The sequence below is a fragment of the Ixodes scapularis genome, unplaced genomic scaffold (genome assembly GCF_016920785.2).
Source record: "Ixodes scapularis isolate PalLabHiFi unplaced genomic scaffold, ASM1692078v2 PGA_scaffold13__105_contigs__length_92229423, whole genome shotgun sequence".
NCBI classification, from domain to species: Eukaryota; Metazoa; Arthropoda; class Arachnida; order Ixodida; family Ixodidae; genus Ixodes; species Ixodes scapularis.
The window spans coordinates 3851079-3870095 of NW_024609839.1; the positions used below are offsets into that span (position 1 = coordinate 3851079).

The following is a 19017-nucleotide window of genomic DNA, read 5'->3' on the forward strand; positions in this document are numbered from 1 at the left end:
TATTCCTTTTACAAAAGAAGGCTGCAAGAATTATTAAAAATTTAGGGTACATCGAAAAAAGCACCCTCATTCAAAAATGAAGGTTATTACAAATAAAATATGTCCTCTCACACAAATTGCCGATCCTCGTTTTTGATCAGATAAAGCACGATGTGACATAGTTCTCTGATACTTATCTTAATAAACCTGCGGAATATAATTTCAGGCGCACCGCTTTTAGAAAACCAAACGTTAGAACTAACTGTGGAACTCAAAAACCAGATTACCGATTTCCTAACCTACTAAATAAACACCCAAACATTGTACGAAAAGCACAGCAGTGTAGAAAAAAGCCACAAGTTCAGGAAAAAAGTAAAACATGTTTTCCTTGAAGCTAATCGCTTACCTTAGATTATTGTTATAAAAAGTAAATTTTACGTTTGCATATGGCAAATAAAATGACTTCAGTATGTCTTTTTTTTTTCCCATGGTGTTAGGAAGTGTTATGATATGTTGATGCCAGACGGGTGTTGGATGATATTGTGTATAACGACAATGTCAATGTAAATAAATGCAGTTTCCTCTTGTCTTTGTTTTATAATTTGCTTGTTTTGTTTGTTTCAATTTTTTGGTTTTTATTGTGGCGCATTGCTTATGTTCATTTGTTTATATGAATAATACTGATCTTAATAGTTCACAGATGTCTAGGTTTATTTTAATTTTGTTCCTTAATTATTGGGGCGGGGGAGGGGGGGGGAGACACATCAGAAAGCTTTTTGCCTTCTGTTGCTGCAGCCACCCAGACACATGTGTAACACATGTGTGCCTGAACTAAACTATTCTATTCTATAATGTCTTTGACTTTTGAATAGGGTCAATTACTTGTGCAGAGAAAAATAACAAAAAGTAAGAAAATTTCCAGAGAAGATGCTTTTAAAAGGTAATTCAACTGAAATACAATTGTTTTCCTAAAAACGAAAGCTCCCCGGTCAATCTCTTCCCCTCAGCCTACATCAACAAAAAAAATCATAGCGCAACTTTCGTTTTTGTTGCAGGTGCTCATTCGAATCATCCACGTGATGTCCTCATGCTATAAATGGGAGGAGAGATAAAGAGAGAGGAGCATTTGTTACGACTTATGAGAATATTGTTACCATCGACAAAGATCTCAAGATGTTCGTAGTATCCCTCTTCATACCTCTTGTGGCTGGGAACGTCTTTATGGAAAGCAGTATTCGGCGTGTTCCGGAAATAACCGAAAGACAGCACACGCCGACGAAAATCTACATGATATTTGACCCCTGCAACACGAACAAACGTGAGACCACTTTTTCCATTCATCCACGTAGACCGAACAATGTTTCGGGGATATCATTATGTTCGTTAATAGCGACATATCGGGTGCAATGTACAGTGGGCCAATTTTTTTAATAATATGACGCGAGCGTCGACCGCCGGGACGGCCAGCGCTGTGCCGCGGTGGGATGCGGCGACACGCGAGAGATTATGCGCGTGCGCACAAAGCTCTTTCCTGTACGAGCGTCGTCTGCTAGGCTGTTCCTTTGACCACACACAGACCCTGTTGATTATCTGCTGGCATAGTTAAAGGGGCGATGCAACAATTTTTTAACTTTGCGCAAATACCGCTTAAAACGGATCCCTGATAATAATGACCGTTTATCACCCCACACAATGCAAGTTACAGAAAAAGAAATTAAGGAAAAACGAGCACCGGTTCACCCCTTCAACTCGCAGGCAGAACGAGCAGGAAGGAGACTGGCCGGAGTCAGGACTTTCGCAGACGCTGTCAGGAAGACCCGGACGTGCTCTAAGCGGACGCGGCCTCGTACTCTACTCCCATCTCGGGCAGGTGCATCGCGGTGTGCCGCCCGAACGGTGAGAGGCGAACAGCCGCCTTTTTGCTCGGATCACCGTCCGTCGCAGAAGCGGAGGAAGCGGCAATGGCCTTAGCTATAACTAGCACCCAACACACAAGGAGATGCGATCCAAACTAAATGGTTACCATACTCACCGACTCTCAGGCTGATTGCAGGGCCTGGGCAGGAGGACTCGTTTCTGAATGGAGTAGAAGAATCCTAGCCCACCTAACCCACGAAGAACTCCCTTTGATTCACATACTGTGGACACCCGGCCACACTCTTCTTCAGGGTAATGAGAGTGCAAACTCTCTCGCTCAAGGACTGTCCTTCCGAGCAGCCCGGCATGGGGAAGAGGAGTTGGTCGAGAGCAACTCGACTAGACCCGTCTGCAACCGTCAACAGTCAGACGACGAAACCGAAGAACGCCCCACACAAAGTCCGCAACTCGAAACCTCTAATCAGGTTACAGAATATTACCGATCTGGGCGAAGGACATATCCACCTCCACACAAAGACTTAAGCAGACGCGAAGCTACCGAATGGAGGCGCATACAAACACAGCCCAGGCAGCACAAGGTGTTGGGCCAATATTGGAAGAGCATTGGCAAAAAAAGGTCCAATGATGGTCCACTTTAGCCATTCTGCACCCAATATTGTCTATGCCATTATATAGCATCTTCAGTGATGGCCCAGCTTCTCCAATGACCAACCAATATTGGAAGCACATTGGCATAAAATGGGCAATCTTGGCCTGTCAGTTCCATTCACTTGCGAATATTGGATGAACACTGGCAAAACATGGACAATGTTGGCCTGACAGTTGTATTGGCTTACGAATATTGGATGAACACTGGCATAAAATGGACAATGTTGGCCTGTCAGTTCCATTGGGTCGCGAATATTGGATGAACACTGGTATAAAATGGGCAATCTTGGCCTGTCAGTTCCATTGGCTCGTGAATATTGGATGAATAGTGGCGTAAACCGGACAATGTTGCCCTTTGAGTACCCTTGGCTTGCTAACATTGGATGAACACTGGAATAAAATGGTCAACGTTGGCCTGTCCGTGCCGTTGGCATTCCAATATTTGATGGGGACTGAAAATGGACACTGTTGGCTTGTCTGCAGCATTGGCTTGCCAATGTTGGATATACACGAGCTTATAAGGGTTACTGTTGTCCTGTTAGTACCATTCGGTCATCGTCATTTCAAAAACACAGTGGCATATAATGGTCAAAGTGTATTAGTCTCACAACACCATTGGCTTAATAGTGGAAGCATGTTGAAATAGGCTGGTTTTGGCAAATTTCGTTTTACCTCAACAAGTTGAAATTGCTTGAGCGATTGTCAATTTAATGTTATTTTTTCAAAGCGCGATTCAGGTGCTTTTCTGCAAAGCAAACAAAACAATAACAACGTACAGAACTTAATGGCGATGTTTTGCTCCTTCACTGTGCATACTAAGGAGTCGCGAGCGATATGGGATCATCAGGACCGCCCACTGGGAAAAAAAAAAGAAGAATCGATGTGCGCGTTATAGTCACCATAATAGATTATTATGTTGACTTTATGATCTCGACAGAAAAGCTTCGTACTCTGTCTACGGGCTTGTGGGCTTCACCTCGTGTCAGGTGAAGAACTTCTTTGCGATTGATTGGAACAAGACACTATTCTGAAATGTGGTTGTACAATGACGGCTCTATGACTTTACGGCACTACTGGTGCTACAATAAGAGCCCTAATGCCTCCTACATGGCGCCAAGGCACTGATAGCAGACGACAATGTTGGTTTGATTTAGAGTCTAGCCCCTTTTTTCCGCATTTGATTTATCACTGTCTCTTTTCAATTTTGACATTAGGCTCCGAGCTGATTTCAGAGCTTCCTGTCTGTCAGTCCTTCTCCGTCCTCTTGCTGTAGAGTTTATCATGTATAAGCAATCTCTTCTACATTGGTTTTTGGAAACCCGGATAGCAAATTCCAGCAGAGAGAAACGAAAGAATTCGAGAGAGAGAAGTATGCAGGGGAGGGGTTGCGCCGACGGCCTCGGAACTATATCTCCGTTCCACCTTCAGTCCGAGCGCAGTGGACGCCGCGAGCTATCCCAGCCGATCCACTGCCGGGAGAAAATCGCGTGACCTGCCGGTTGCGCAGAGCGCCACAGGGAGCTGAAGGTCACACGACACCGACGACACTCTCTCAACGCTGGATTGGCTGAGGTGGCTCCTAGCGTCCGCTGCGCTCGGACTGCAGGTGAAATGGATTACGTCCCTGAACGGCTTCCCCTCCCATTTTCCCCACGCCGTCACTAATCTCTCCTTTGTGTATGAAGCGGACTCGACGACCTTGAGGGAGGAGGACACTGCGCATTCCTAAGCTGACAGTGCCGGGGAAGCTACGCGCCGGCCGGACCAGTCATCACCTGCACCGCTCTCTGCGCGTGGTTACGGGAGAGAGTGTGATCACGTGAATAAAAAGAAACCTGAGATTGGTTCACCAAGCTTCTTAGCTTCCTCTGCACTCTCAGCTTAGGGGTGATGGAGTCCAGACCGCGAAACACACGCACACACGCACACACAAGCACACAGAAAGTGGGATCGCGAGCACCAAGGCCACACGATAAGGCAACGACTGGAAGGCGGTGGGGACGGTCTCCTCAATTTCCAACACTCGCATCCGCGAACTGCAAGTGGGCAGGAGCGCTTCGCAAATTATTCAAGTTTTTTTTTTTTTTTTTTTTTGGGGGGGGGGGGGGGGGGCAGAAATAGCTTTTTTCTCGAAGGAACAAGAATGGCAAGATAATCATGCTGATACAAGGACACCGTGGGTCCGTTTCCAAGTTGTCCGAGTGCATTTGATTGCTTAGCAGCATCATCAGGCGAAGCGGCTCGGCATCTCCGCCATTCATGGGCAAGAACGATGGTTCTAGAGTTCCGATCACCAGCAGCGCATTTCGTCTTAGTGCCAAGTGCGATCTTCAACATGCGGATTGCCAAGACCATGGATATTCTTTCGGCAGCGCCTACATACCGGTGATCTTCCTTTGTAGTGGGCATACATGGGACCACTAGCTTCGACGGACCGAAGACACGACGGACCACTTCCTCTTCCATGTGAGTGACAAGGAGAGGTCCTTTTGACCATTGGGGATGGGTATTCTTGCTACGCAATGTACGTTTTGTCACTTTCCGATGAGTTTGAACCGTGTCACACTCTGTGCCAGGGATCTCCGACGAGTTCAACGCGGAATCCACAGCGATCGGCCCGAAAAGCCCTGTACAGCGCTATTTGTAGTGCTTTTTATTCTAATAGACCGCGAGAGACGTTCTGATTGGTTATTTCTGTGCTGGAAGTTTTTTTTGTTTCATTTTCCTTGTTAAAATACGGCTGTCATTTTGGCGGCAGATGTGTGCTGCAGTGAAAAGCCCTCCAGGTATGTCCAAAGCCGAATACCACAAAGTGTTGAGTAGTGCTTATTTGACAAGGTTCGGCTTGTTGGGTGCAAGTTGAGTGTCAGCTATGTCACCGCGCTCTGCGAGTGTAATTGCCACTAATTGTCTTTACACGGCAAGCTATTTTATATGCGTAATTTGTTTTTGAATTCTTGATTGATTTAAGCATAAAATTTTGTTCAACTGTCATGTTCTTACGTGTAGAAATATCGGTGTGAACTTAGATGGCGAGATTATAATTCTTAAAACTTCTTAAAGTTAGATGAAAGGTTAAGGGACGCCATGATGTTGCAAGATTAGAGCTAAGCAATTGATAAAATAACCTTCGTACTATTCGAATATTTTTTTTAATCACTATAAATATTTGAATCTAGATCGATCGAGCTTTGAGTAAGGACAAGTCGGACGAACAAAACAATAGTAAGCGCCTGGGCCGTCTTGCTAGAAACAGCGTCTCAGCCGAGACGGGGGAAGAGAAAGCACTGTCAAAGCCAGCGTACGAGCTGAACGGGACTCAAACCTCGACTGAAGACGCTCGCGCGTTCCAGCCTTTACAATGCTTTCTTTCACCCAGTCTGAGCTGAGACATTGATTTCAGCAAGCTGGCCCGGTGTTTTACCTGCGCATCTATTTATTTTAGAAGGCAGTACTAAGTTTTTTATATACTAAATAATAAAAAATAAATTACTGGAAAAGGAACTTTATCATATAAAAAAGTAAAAATAAAAAAGTCGTTAGGTTTTTCCGAGATTTTATACTTGAAGAGCAACTGAACCGATTAATCGAATAGTTAATTAAAGGGCACCGATTACTAATGAAGCTATGTTTTATTTTGATATTCATTATTGACAGGCGTAAGAGAACTGAGAGCCTCTGAAACCCTTCACCTGAATCCAACCCCCGCTTCTGTCTCTTTCAGAATCCTGTGGTCATGCCCCTGTGTGGTATCCCCTTCCTTGCCCAGCCCTCTGCCCTGTCCACTACCGAGCCTGCCGCCGACCCTGCCACCGAGTCTGCCCAGGCCCCCGTGGTTGCACAATGTTTTAAATATATTTATTCGATCTAAATAAATTATAAACTGTCAAACGTTATGAACAATTCATTTGCATGCTTTAATGATTTCTAATGTGCCCAAATATGGTCAAATTGCCGCATTTATTAGATTTTAGTATAAGAAAGAAAACGGTGCTTCAGGAAAAAGGGAAACATACTTGCTTGGTTATCTGCACTGTTTTTGTGACACTGGTTAGAACACTGGCTGAAAAATAGCATCTAATAATGTCATAGACAATGGATGCAAAAATTTGCCAGTGTATTAAACTGGATGCCAATATTGGAATAGCCAATATTTAAGCCAATGCTGGAAGAGCCAGTGTGTAAGGCGTTGGATGCCAATGTTGGTTCAGCCAACGGTGAAACTTCTATGCCAATATTGGATAAAAAAGCGGAAACCACGTTGGTCCAACGTGGGCTAGAACGTTGGCAAACCAGTGGTCCAACATCGGCATCAATGTTGGACCACCATTGGATCGGGTAGCGGTTTTCGAAAATGCCAACGTCAGACCAATATAGGAGCCATTTTTTGCCAACATTGGACCAACGGGGGTCCAACAATGGTGTGCTGCCTGGGAGACTTTTCCAAATCTACACCATATCCATCTCTTCTTTCCTGGCAGCTATCGAGGCACATGCCCGGGCTGCAATTCCCCGACCCCCACACTCTATCACTCTACCTGGCCTTGTCCGACTCCACTCGGAGAAGAGATTCAACCCCTACCAAATCCTTCCACATCCTCCTGGGAGACTGCCCTACTCGGCTCGGGCCCTGAGCAACAGCGAGAGCTGATTGCTCGGGCCAGAAAAATAGTAGTAGCCTGCGGGGCCCTGAACGTGGGGACCATCAAACTATATACCGCAGCCAATGCTACAAGCCATCAAAACCAATCCAGTGATTTCACCCTGCCGTGTGACATTCTGCTTCCACGCGCAGTTGTACCCAACGGGAAGGCCACGAGTTAACGATGGACTGGCCAAGATAACTCGTAGCGACGGCTGCTGTACAACGCAACGTAAAACGGAGTATAGACAGGGTTTTCGCTTTATGTTCGGTATTATCAACTGCGTTGTTGCTCTCGTCATCTAGCCTATGTAGCCGGGTAGTCACACTTTTTTTTGACCAGCGGGCGTGCGCACTTTTTTATGGCACCTCGAGTGCCTATAGAAACACGGGAACGTGTTGTGAGAGTGTCGATGGGCAGCATGACGCAAATGGGTATCGCAATAACCGTCCGGGTTACACAGGGTAACGTCAATAGGATTTTGAACGCATTTCAAGAGGAAGGCGTTCATCGGCGATGCACTTCGACATTGCGAGCGCCCTGCTCTCCCTTGCTACGGAGCGGGGGCTGAGTGCGATCAACGGAATAGCCTAGCAGACCACGCTCGCACTCGAAAGGGCTTCGTGCGAACGCGCTTAATTTCTCCCGCATAGCCGCAAGCCTCCGCGACACGACACTGGTCGGCCCGGCGGTCGACGCTCGCTTGATATTAGAGAGTTTTAGTCAGGGTATCGGAACAAAACGAAAACCAAAAACGAAAAACGAAAAAAGCGATATTTTTTGACGGAACGGAAACGTAATCGAAACGTTATTTATTATTTTGTTCCGGAGTGAAACCGAAAAAATTTCTTATCGGTTTTCGGTTCAAGGGAAAATATCAGGTATTTCAGTAATTCGTTTCACGCAGCGAAGAGACAGCCGTTGGTTTGTACCATAATTAAAGAGAAGACAAGCAAGCCATCGCCCCCGCGTCTAAACTCCGGGCGAACAAGCATAGCAAAAACAAAGACAAAAAATACAACGAGAAACAAAAAACATGACGCAAGGCGCCATTGCTTCCCACCAATGAGAGCACGGTGGCGCGACGCCTCCACACGCTCGCAATGCTCTCCTTGGCTTTTGCGCCCTCTCCCTCCATGCTTTCTTCGGACGACACAGACAGACAACAGATCACGGCAAGCGCGGGAAGTTTGTGACCCGGCGTTGTAGAAGTCCATCTTTTGTTTTTCTACGGTTACGGCAGTCTGAGACTCTGTTGCAAAAGTGTACTTCTTGATCCCCATGAGCCTTCAGGGCCTTCTCGGCGCTGAAATTTATTTTATCGGACCAGAGGTCTTGCCTTTCACCGAGCACACTTGATGACGTGCTGCTTCTGAGATCATGGTCGGTGCCTTGATCATGATCTCATTCTCAAGGCAATGAACATGATCTCAGAAGCAATGTCGTTTCCGCGGATTCCTCTAGAGCGCCTGAATTATCTATTTTGGTGTAAAAATAAACGTTACGTACCTTTTAATTTTTGCTGCGATTTGTTTGTTTTTTTCATAGAAAGAAACCGTTACGAACCGTTACGGAGCATTATTTTTTTCGTTCCGGAGCGAAAACGGAACGGAACTTTTTTGTATGGAACGAAAATGAAAACGGAACGAAAAACATTTCGTTCCAACACCCTGGTTTTAGTAGACCGGTTTAGCTTTCTCGCTCCGCTCTATGGAAAGCGGGGTCGCCATCGCGCACGCGTGACCTGGTCTCGGATTTGAGCGTGAAGCGTCAGCTCCGCTTTCCTCGCCATTTTAGTAAGCGCGTTCCACTCTCAGTAAAGCTCGCCACTTGAAAGCATGCTTGGGAGCGCGCACGACCGTTATGAACCTCGCTGCACTAAGATGGCTGCGCAGACTTTGTTTGAAACGGCGTCCTCAAGAAAAAAAATTGCGGTGGCTTAGTTCGGCTATGCCAGGATATACGTAGCGTGAGCTTATGCGCACAAAATGAGAGGTGCTACCAAGCGGCTCCGGTGCAGCGTCAGACTTGGCTACTGCGCAACGGAGGCTCACAGCTGGGCACGCGGCGCCGCCAGTGCGTCTGCCGCGGCTACGAAGCCACTCCTCTGGAATGTGCAGACCGGCCAGGCACGCGGTGGCAGCGGAGCGCGCAGCGGCGGCGGCTCCGGCGCGCCAGCTGTGCGTCGTGTGACGTCACTGCTGCTCGCGCATGCGCAGCACGGTGCACGGCTCATTATGCGAGCCACGCGAAAGTGCTCAACGTCGGAGAGTGTAGCTCACGCTACAAAACGTTTCACGGTGTTCGAGAAAAGGTGACATACTGAGCCTCCGGCTCAGCAACACTTCCTTTGATTTGATTGCTCTCAAAACTCTGACTGACTGACTGGTGTTCGAGAGCCTCTGGCTGCTTCGGGAAACCGCTGGTCACAATCTTTTTACGGACCCTGACCGGTGGAAACAGATGCTGCCTTGTCTAAGTTAGCGGGCTCGACTTGTTTAATCCGAGCAGTCGGTAAACGAGCAGATATTTTGTTAGGTTATTTTAGGCAGCAAGACAGTGCAAATTAGCTAAAGTGATTGCTCCATTTATATCCCTACTCTTCTGTTGTCCCAATGAAATTAGTTTTTTCTTCTTCGTTTTCTTCGGTTTGCGATAGGGGTACCTTGGTGTTTATGTGGACTGCGGAACACCGTTAGCGGAAACAACCAAAATATCCTGTTCTTATTTTTCACCTTAAATTCGAGGGGTTGGCATCACCTATGGGTGTCGAATAAAGCGCTCGTTAGGGGCACTAATCTGAGCAAAAAACTTTTAGCTCCCTCAATAACTGTCAAAGAAATAAACTGCAAATAAAAGCGATTTTGTCGTGTTCGTAATAACAGTGGAGCGCAGTGTACGTATGTACCTTGGGAAATGACATAAAACCACTTTGCTTCTTTTTCGTCTTTTTTTTTTTCAATTGTTTTTTGAAAGTACATTTTTCGCTCGAGCTCCTGCCTAGTTTCAGCCTCACTTGTGCTACTTTGTTTTCTAGAGGTGCAATAGAAGGCTACGCCCCCCAATGCAAGTCTACATTTACACTACTGAAGCCAACAGTAGCATTGTAATTTGATTACATTCAATATTCACATTCACACCTGAGAAGTAAAATGGCAGATATTAGTAAATGTTCTTTTATGCAAATATTTCTAGATGCCTTTCAGCCTATAGTTGGACAAGTATTTCGCTAAGCACAAAATATTTGATGTCATTCACTGGGATCATTTTATGCATTCCGATATTGACCCCCCCCCCCCCCCCCCAAGAAAAAAAAAAGAAATATGTTAGACCATCTGCATCACGCCCATGGTCTTCGTAGGGTTTGTCCAGCTGACAAATCATGCCGACTCACTGTCTGGTACTTCACGACGAGCACCCTAATGTGACCAGAAAAGTATGGCTTCTGATTCTTTGATGGATGGCATATGGGCGTGCTGTGCGGTCAACGAAACCTCAACAGCTGTCCAGGGGTTCTCCCTTGTCTTTGACGGCCTAATAAAAAGAACAAAAAGGCACTCTTACAACACGGCAGCATTTAAACACTACCAAAACATCTGATATGAGACTTTACTCATATAAGATAAAGCTATTTCCATGGTAGGGTTGTAAAAAAATGTGTATCGTAAATTAAAAAAAAAAAATTTAGTTGTTCCTTAATTCCGCTAAGCTGTCAAACTGTGCATGCGAGGTCCGCTACGCCGGACTTCGAAAAAATACTTCTGAAAAGCCTTTTAATCTACTGTTATTGCTGTGAAGTCCAGCGTCGTGTTTGCTAATGCTTGCATTGTTTATGCCTGTCTGGTTTTCATCAGACAAAATCTTGACGTGGAATATTCTTTCAACCGTTCTTGGTAACTTTTTTCAAAACACCGCCGGGTAACATATTCGGCCGCCATTATTTGGGCATCGCTTTTAGTGCGAGACGCATGACTAGAACCAAGTTCACATCCAGCATCGACGCAGCATTTCCGTCTAATACATTTAGACTCGCATCCGTGACAAACAATGACGCAGCTCTCTTGCTCCCTTGACGCTTGGCCAAAAGAAGGCGTCCTCGAAGAATAGTGGCAGCACTTTTAGAAAGGCTGTATTCAAGTCCATTATTTTCTAAACTTACCAAGGAAATCCAAGGCGAACATTTTCAGACGCAAGTTAAACAATTTCAACATTTGGTGCAAATGTGAATAAATAAACTTGAGAGGAACGGTTTGTTTGGTGCGGCTTGCGAGCGCTATGCTTGTGGGTAACTTTCAGTGGCATTTTCGACAGGAGGGCGCGTGCACAGGTGTAATTGGCGTTCAAGCACGCGTTCCCGTACATCTGACTGCATAGCCATAGAAGGATCACAAAAACGCGACGACTTTACCCAAAGCCCCTTCATGTTTCAAAAGTAGTGCAATGTCCGTCCATGCTCGAGGGACGTGCAACGTGCAGCCCTTGGGGAGATCATGGCGGTACAGCGCAAGACTGAGCTAGATTTCAGACTCCATTAACTTCCTGGAAGTGGCGCGCGGCACGTTCCTCTAGCATTTCTACAACAAAAAGTTATAGCCCCTCTATCCTGGGAAAAGTGGCGCCATTCATTGTTGTAGAAATACTCGAGGCACGTGCCGCGCGCCACTAAAGCCTACGCTTTACTTGTTGATTCGGCCTCGTTCAGGCTAAGGTCATGGTGAAAAACATCGACGCGTTTTGAGTAACAGCCATCTTGAGATCTAAGCGATCACGCTAAGGACGCTGAGGGCAGTCCGCTCTGCAACTTCTGAAGCGGAGCGCACGCTCACTCCGCTAACTAATCGCTCCAACTCAGAGCGGGCCACGCATGGGCGGTGCGGACGATGCTTCTTGCAGAGCGGAAAGTAGAGCATAGAGGGCTCATAAAAGTGGCCTACTAAAACTCACCAATTACAAACGCGCTCTGTCGTGACTTGTCCTGACACTGCCCATGAATACATTGTTGTTTCCTCGTGCCGAAACAAAAGTAAAGACGTAAATTAATGGCGTATCAAAAAGAGTGACTTTTTACCAGACAGTTCAGCTGTGCTATAAACAATGGAAACGCGAAATTTACTCAAATTATGCAGGGTCTCTCCTGTGAGAAGAGCTCCAGTTTTGCGAGGGCCAACCACTTATGTTTGTTCATGTCAGCGAGCAGGTGGCCGAAGCTCTCGTTGATGTGACCCACGGTGAGGTTCACAATACTGGAGAACACCGACGAGTTCCGTCCAAACGCTCATTCAAGTTAGAACAGACGGTTGAAATAGGCCACTCGACAAAGAACCATGCAAAGCTCTTGCGAGATCGGCAACACCCTACGCTGATCTGTCGGGTGCTGGGATTTGGAGGCCCACTTGCAGAGTAGCCAGGTCCTTCTGGAAGCGGGATTGCTTCCTAAATGATTTGCCTTCTACGTTGGCAATGTCCAGCAGACCGCGTTCGGAAGGGAAGCTTCGGCACTTCTTGGTATGAGTATTACAAATCACAGACTCGATGTCTCGCCAGCTTAATTTCGTTAGTAGAAGTCTCCCTTCATGAGGACAGCAGGGGATTCATCGTGCAGGTGCCTTGCTAGCCTTGTGGAACACTGTATAACTCGTACTCGCAATGCGCAAACTTCGTCCTGTTTCTTACTTTTTCTATTTCGAATACGTAAGTCCGTTTCATTTTTAATTAGAGTGTAGCAGAAGCTACGAGAGCGAGTGCCGGCCTTTCAGCGTCCTTGACCAGCACGCGCGCTCGTGCAGTGCAAGTACCGTGTAGAGCAGCATGCTTAGGGTGCCTTCATATGCGCGCTTTGTTTAGGGTGGAGACATCTGGCCATTGTCCCACACTTTTATTTTTATTTTTTGTTCAGAAGCGCGTGAAAGAGCGTGTCCCTGAACGCGTTTTTGGCGCTGACTGTGCTGTGGCAACATTTTGTTTTCGTCGATTTCTTTGTATGTTACCCGTGAGCGCGTGCTGTCGGCATCAAGTACTACAAAGGGTAGCATCACCCTTAATAGAAGGACATTGAGGCACCCTAAACATGCTCATGCTTATAGACGCTTTGCAGCAGCTGTGCATGGACGCCGCCATAACTAACCTTCAGTTTTTGTTTCCTCTTATTCCGTTTATTTCACTTCATCATTACCATAGCAGGTCAGGTTATTGCCATATTAGATTTAACTGTGTCCTTTTCTAAAGCATCGGCTTTTGTAGAGGATTGTCAACTACAGTTTCAGTTGCTCGGCATCTCGGTAAGACAAGAGAAGGTCAGCAATGGCGGCTGTAATTTGGCGCGTGTGTAAAGCGTCTATACCTTCGGGTTCACTTGCACACAAGGTGGAACTATTATATTTATATTTTATAGCTCATTATTCTTCGGGTGTGTGCCTACTCTTTTGTGTTTATTATTAGCAACTTTTAGCGATGGTGGTACCGCGGTGTGAGAATCGCGCTCCCTAGCTCCTGGATGATTGGCCTCATATAAAATAGACTTGCGTACACCTTCCTGGCGTAAAACAATAACGTAAGGCTATAATTCTGCTCGTCTATAGCAAAACAAGAATTACATACGCGTCGCAGACCCAGCCTTGTCCCGCTGTTCTATGACAATCATCCAGATGACAGCCATTTTGACAGACACCAGTGCGCCCCCTATAGGTCGTGAAAGATGCGAATTTTCGCCTTCGTTTTTACTACCTCTACAAGTACGCTCCCTCTCACTCTCTTGGTGTTAATATTTTGTTGTTTCTGTGTTACAAGAACGTCAACTTGTGGGGCTACGCAAGCGAATTTTTTTAACGCTCTCGAAACGTTTTTACGCTGAAAAAAAACGGTCCACTAAAACGCGTTTTAAGACCTCCCCTTTCAATTTCGCCGAAGCAGGCCGCGCATGCGCAGTTTGACACCCTCTGAGCGGAGCGGAAACTAGAAACGATCTACTAAAACCCTCTATTATTAAAACATTGGGCCACTGTACACGGGGCAACACCATGGAGTTTTCGTTGACCGTTTCAGTACCTCCGCTGCGCTCTCCCGAACGGAGACGCCACTACAGCGCATGCGCGGAGCCATCCTCTCCTTTCAGAGTCCCGGACTTCGTAGCGGGTGTCGGGGAACTTTGCGGGCCAGCGGAAACGATCCACGAAAACTCCCTAGTGTTAGCGCGAACGCGAAATCTACAATTAATTTTCTTTAGTTGTATTTCTAAAGGTTACTGTCGAGCTCGAAATTTAACGGGCTAGGTTACATTCCAAGGTGAGCACTTTCCGCCATCCCAGCAGTTTTTTATTACAGCCTCTAGATTTTAAGAGAAGTGGGAGAAAAAAAAACGGGGATTGCTTTTAGTGCTACGCGCATTGTGCCTTGATATAACGGGTGTTTGCGAGAGATCCGAACCCAACTTTTCGCACCGCAAAAATAAACTAGACATCTCGGGGAGCTCAAACTCATTCAGAATGTAGCCCCAGCCGTTGGAGCAACATGCCAAAGTTTCAGCACCAACCGTTATCTCATTTAAAAGTTACAAGTGATGTTTCCAAATTTCGATGAAAAGATGGGCCCATTTTCGCCCACTTTCGGTTTCTGGCGCCAAAGAGCTCCATGTATTCGAGAGCTCCGTGGGTCGCCATTTTTCTAGTGAAATTTTCATAAAATCGCTTATAATTTATGAATAATATAAGAGTTGATGCTGAAACTTTGGCATCTTGCTCGAACGGCTACGGCTACGTTCTGAAGGAGGTTGAGCTCTCCGCAAAGTCTAGTTTATTTTTGCGGTGCGGAAATTCGTTGTGATTGCCTGAAGCTGAGCAGGTTGGTTATTCATGCTTATGAGATATGCCAGCTGAACGAAGGAAGAAATATACAAGACAGGAGAGAGACGCAAGGAACATACACATGCACTCCGCTGGACTAACAACCATTTACTGAATAACGTCCCCTTCGTCGACTTTCATTTAACGGATAACTTTTTTTTCGTCGACTTTAATTATTGCCTGGATGAAATAATCTCCATCGTATTCATCGCTTCAGTTTAAAAAACCTTGCTTCCCCAGAGGTAACGCCTTCTGTGGGCTCATTCAGGCTATTTTACACACGGGACTTGATTGATTGATTGGGGGTTGATGGCGCATCAGCAACTAAGGCTATATTGCGCCAAGCTTAGACTATTGTAATTCGGGTTTAAGAAGGGGAAAGAACTATAGTAGCGAAATATATGATAAAACCATGAACATGAGTGTGTATAAATGTAAACAATATGACAATGAATTTAGGATAGAAAGTAAAATCACAGTCGGTGTAGGAGGCCGATATCAGTGAGGAAATTAAAAACACAACTGTATGGAATTACACACGGGACGTTTCCTGCAAATACTTCTTTTCTTTTGTGGAGGCAGTGCTTGCACACTCGCCCTTCTTCTCCTCGATAGCTAGGGACACTTGAATTTCCCTTGCGATTTTTTTTTGTATCTAGCCATGATGGTGATGTTTCAGAAAAAGGGAGCACATTGGCATTGACGACAATGCGCTGGAAGATGGCCCGCTGCTGCAAATGTGCGCACGGAGGCGGCGTGTTCTCTGGTGGGGTCACTGACACAGCGCCCAGTTTGTCCGATGTAACATTTCCCACATGACAGCGGAATGTTGTAAACAACAGCGCTTTCACATGGGGCGTGTTGAGTCTTGTGAGCGGTGCCGCACGTGGTCTTTTTGTTGTTGTAGGCCTCACTGATAACCTTCCGGCACATGGCATATGACTTGTTGGGAGCTGAGAAAATGACTTGTATTCCATGCTGGCCAGCGATCTTTTTCAGGCGATTTGCAACCCCGTGGAGTAGGGCAACACCACTAGATGTGTTGCCCATGTGAAAGCGCTGTTGTTCCGCCCCCAACATTCCGCTGTCATGTGGGGAATGTTAAACCGGACAAACTGGGCGCTGTGTCAATGACCGCACCAGAGAACACGCCGCCTCCGTACGCACAATACAGCAGCAGCGGGCCATTTTCTGGCGCATTGTCGCCAATGCCAAGGTGCTCCCGTTTTCTCAAACATCACCATCATGGCTAGACACAAAAACCAGATCGCAAGGGAAATTCTATACTCTGTTTCACCTTATCTTGTACCACAGCGAAGGCTGAAAGCGCGAGCTCATAGCGTCGACAGCTGCCCCTACTGCACGAGAGCTTGTGCCGCCGAGATCCGCCCCAGAGCAAGGAGCTCGCGCTTACAGCCTTTCCTGGGGTACAAAACAAACAAACACATTAGTTGTTAGTTGTTTATACAGCAGGATCGCGAGGTTGGACATTTGAGAAAAGGTACATGGAAGTGACGTAATGCAAAGGAGGAGCGTATCCTAGCAACACTTACGTGGCGGCTCTGCCCACTTTGACGCCGCTACGTCATCGCAAACTTGACACCCGTCACCCGTTTCAGCGACGTCCGGAGCCAACCACCGACGAGCGGAAGTAGCTACGCATTTCCTGAGGCGTCCCTACGCGCGGGATACGGGGCAGGATTTACTACCACGCGGGAGCAGTTCCTGCGTTTAGCGAAGGAACGGCAACCAATCCTGTGCGTCGCTGGCCGTCGCATCTGTTCTAGTACAGGTAAAAGTATTGAAAAACAATCAAAACCTTTTGGGCGTTGTTAAAACAAACCGCTTTTTTGTACCCTTTTGCAATACATTTAAGAATTAATTGGAGAGAAAGTTGTTCCAATATTATGCGGGATGTGCGCTACGCGCCTTCTTCAAACCAAAATGTCGAACCATGAGGAGCCGGGTGTGCCGGGGGCAGCGGAAGGGTCGGCGGAACCAACGGGGAGCGCGCGAGTGACGGCTGCTTTAGTCAGAAACAATTTTTTTTATCTTTCGAGAACTTGCTATTGCTGTGCTCAAATAAGAATGTTTGGCGCAACATCTGTGATAATTCTTTCAAAGTGGTCCAGTGTTTATATGCTGGTATGCTAGTCAGAGAATATATATATATATATATTTTTTTTTCCTTTTGAAATTTAACTATTGTGCTCAACTAAGACCAGAGTGTTCAACAAGATATCTGTGATATATACTTAAGATTGCCCAATTGCTTACATGGTTCCAGTCGATGCTCAGTTTTACTTCCAAGAATGAAATATTACATTCCATGTTATCACACTTTTATTCATGAAGTCACAGGTTTTTCTTTAAGAAATAAAGCAATTTTCAAAACAAACTACATGTGCACTGTTAAGATAACACAATCACCTAACTTTGATGAAGTGCCATAAAAGAGATAATGAAATGGAGCAGAAGGCAGGACGCTTTGAAGCATTTGTACTATGAAACAATGTCCACGACAACAATATCCCTGGTTCAATCAGCAACTAAGAAAGCAACCTCTGCTAAAGCAAGCATTTCTTTCTAGAGGTAATCTAAATTAATTCTCAGTTTTTTGCAGGGGCAATCCAGATGACCTGATGGTCTGGCAACTAAACCTCCGAACCTTTTCTGTCACTGTCGACTGCGTCTCGTGCCTTCTGCTAATAAAAATTAAAAAAAAAGGCTGTATCGATTTCACCACGATGCACTCGACACGTATCCGGAGGCAGCACGCTGGCTGTGCGACGAACTTCACAAGGTGTAGGAGCTGAAGAGAGTATGTAGCTTGTGGACGGCCATGACTGTGGAGCAGGAAGCGAAGTGTGCACTTTACGGCTTCCACGGGGAGGGCTTCACTGAGGGCAAGAATGTGACGGGGTCCTTGGTGGTCAGGACCTCAGTCGTGGTGGCGAGAGGTTCCCTGTCGCTGGCGGCGTCCGTGCTGGGCACCACCGCAGCGAGGGCGCTGAGGGGCTTCCCGACGGAGTCCCTGGTGGTCGGGACTACCGTCGTGGCGGCGGACCCCTTGCGTGTGGCGCTCCGCACGGGGACGTCTGCGGCGGGTTCCGAACCGGGCGACAAGGCGCTGCCTCAGAGCCTTCCCCCTGTCCGAGAGGCCGACCGGAAGGCCGACCGGAGGGCCGGCAGGAGCCAGCCTCTCGGGAGCCGACGCTGACCTCTCCGAGCTCGGCTCAGAACCGTCCGAGCTCGGCTCAGACTCCAACTCGGACTCTTCAGCGTCGGAGTCTGACTCCGGTTCTGGCTCGCTCGATGCAAGGCAGATGTAGTGGAGCACTGCACATGCCGAAATAATGGCGGTGGCTGTTGAAGGGTGGTAATACAGAGCCCGGTGCCTTTGCAGACACCGGAATCTGTTTTTCAACAGCCCGATACAGCGCTCCACAACAGACCTTATCGAGGAATGCGCCTTATTAAACCGGCCGCAAGCGGTGGAGGTCGCGTGGTTTCCGGGGACAGGGGTGATGAGCCAAGGCTCCAAGGGGTAGCCGCTGTCACCTGCACATGTAGAGGATGGAACATATTACATTCTTTACTTTTTAAAATAAAAGGCAAGAAAACAGCTGTGTGCAACTATGTCAATTATAATGTAACTTAAGTGTGACTTAAAAGTGTGTTAATATTTATGCACTACAGTATCAGTTTACATTATGATTAATTAGCACCAGCTTGCCTGCAAACTCCCTGTTATTTCATGTAACTATGTGTTTTCCTGGTGGGTTGTATGGGATGTGTGCACGATTCCTTAAGGGTGCTGTGCTGTATGCAAGTGCATTATTAGGCCCTTGCATCCGACAGATAAAAGCTCTGTTGCTTTTGGGAGTGTGGCCGTGACCTTAGGCACGGGCAGAGCAGAACACGCTGGCCTTGTCTTTGGCAAGCAAGGGGATAAGGCGCCAGTTCGACGAACCTCTTTCCTAATCCTCGGTGGAGTTGGAGATGGGGAAAAGAGAGGGGGTGGTTAGATT

The 19017-nt window shown here is 46.7% G+C and overlaps 1 protein-coding gene across 1 annotated transcript in view; it reads left to right on the top strand.

Annotated features, from left to right (window-relative positions):
- The first annotated feature begins 1137 nt into the window (after nucleotides 1-1137).
- LOC120841018 (ficolin-1-like) overlaps nucleotides 1138-19017 on the top strand; it is a 107954-nt gene continuing 90074 nt past the window's right edge. The window contains exon 1 of the mRNA XM_042289806.1: nucleotides 1138-1297. Coding sequence (XP_042145740.1) covers nucleotides 1153-1297 — 145 coding nt within the window. The 5' untranslated portion in view covers nucleotides 1138-1152. The remainder of the gene's footprint in view (nucleotides 1298-19017) is intronic.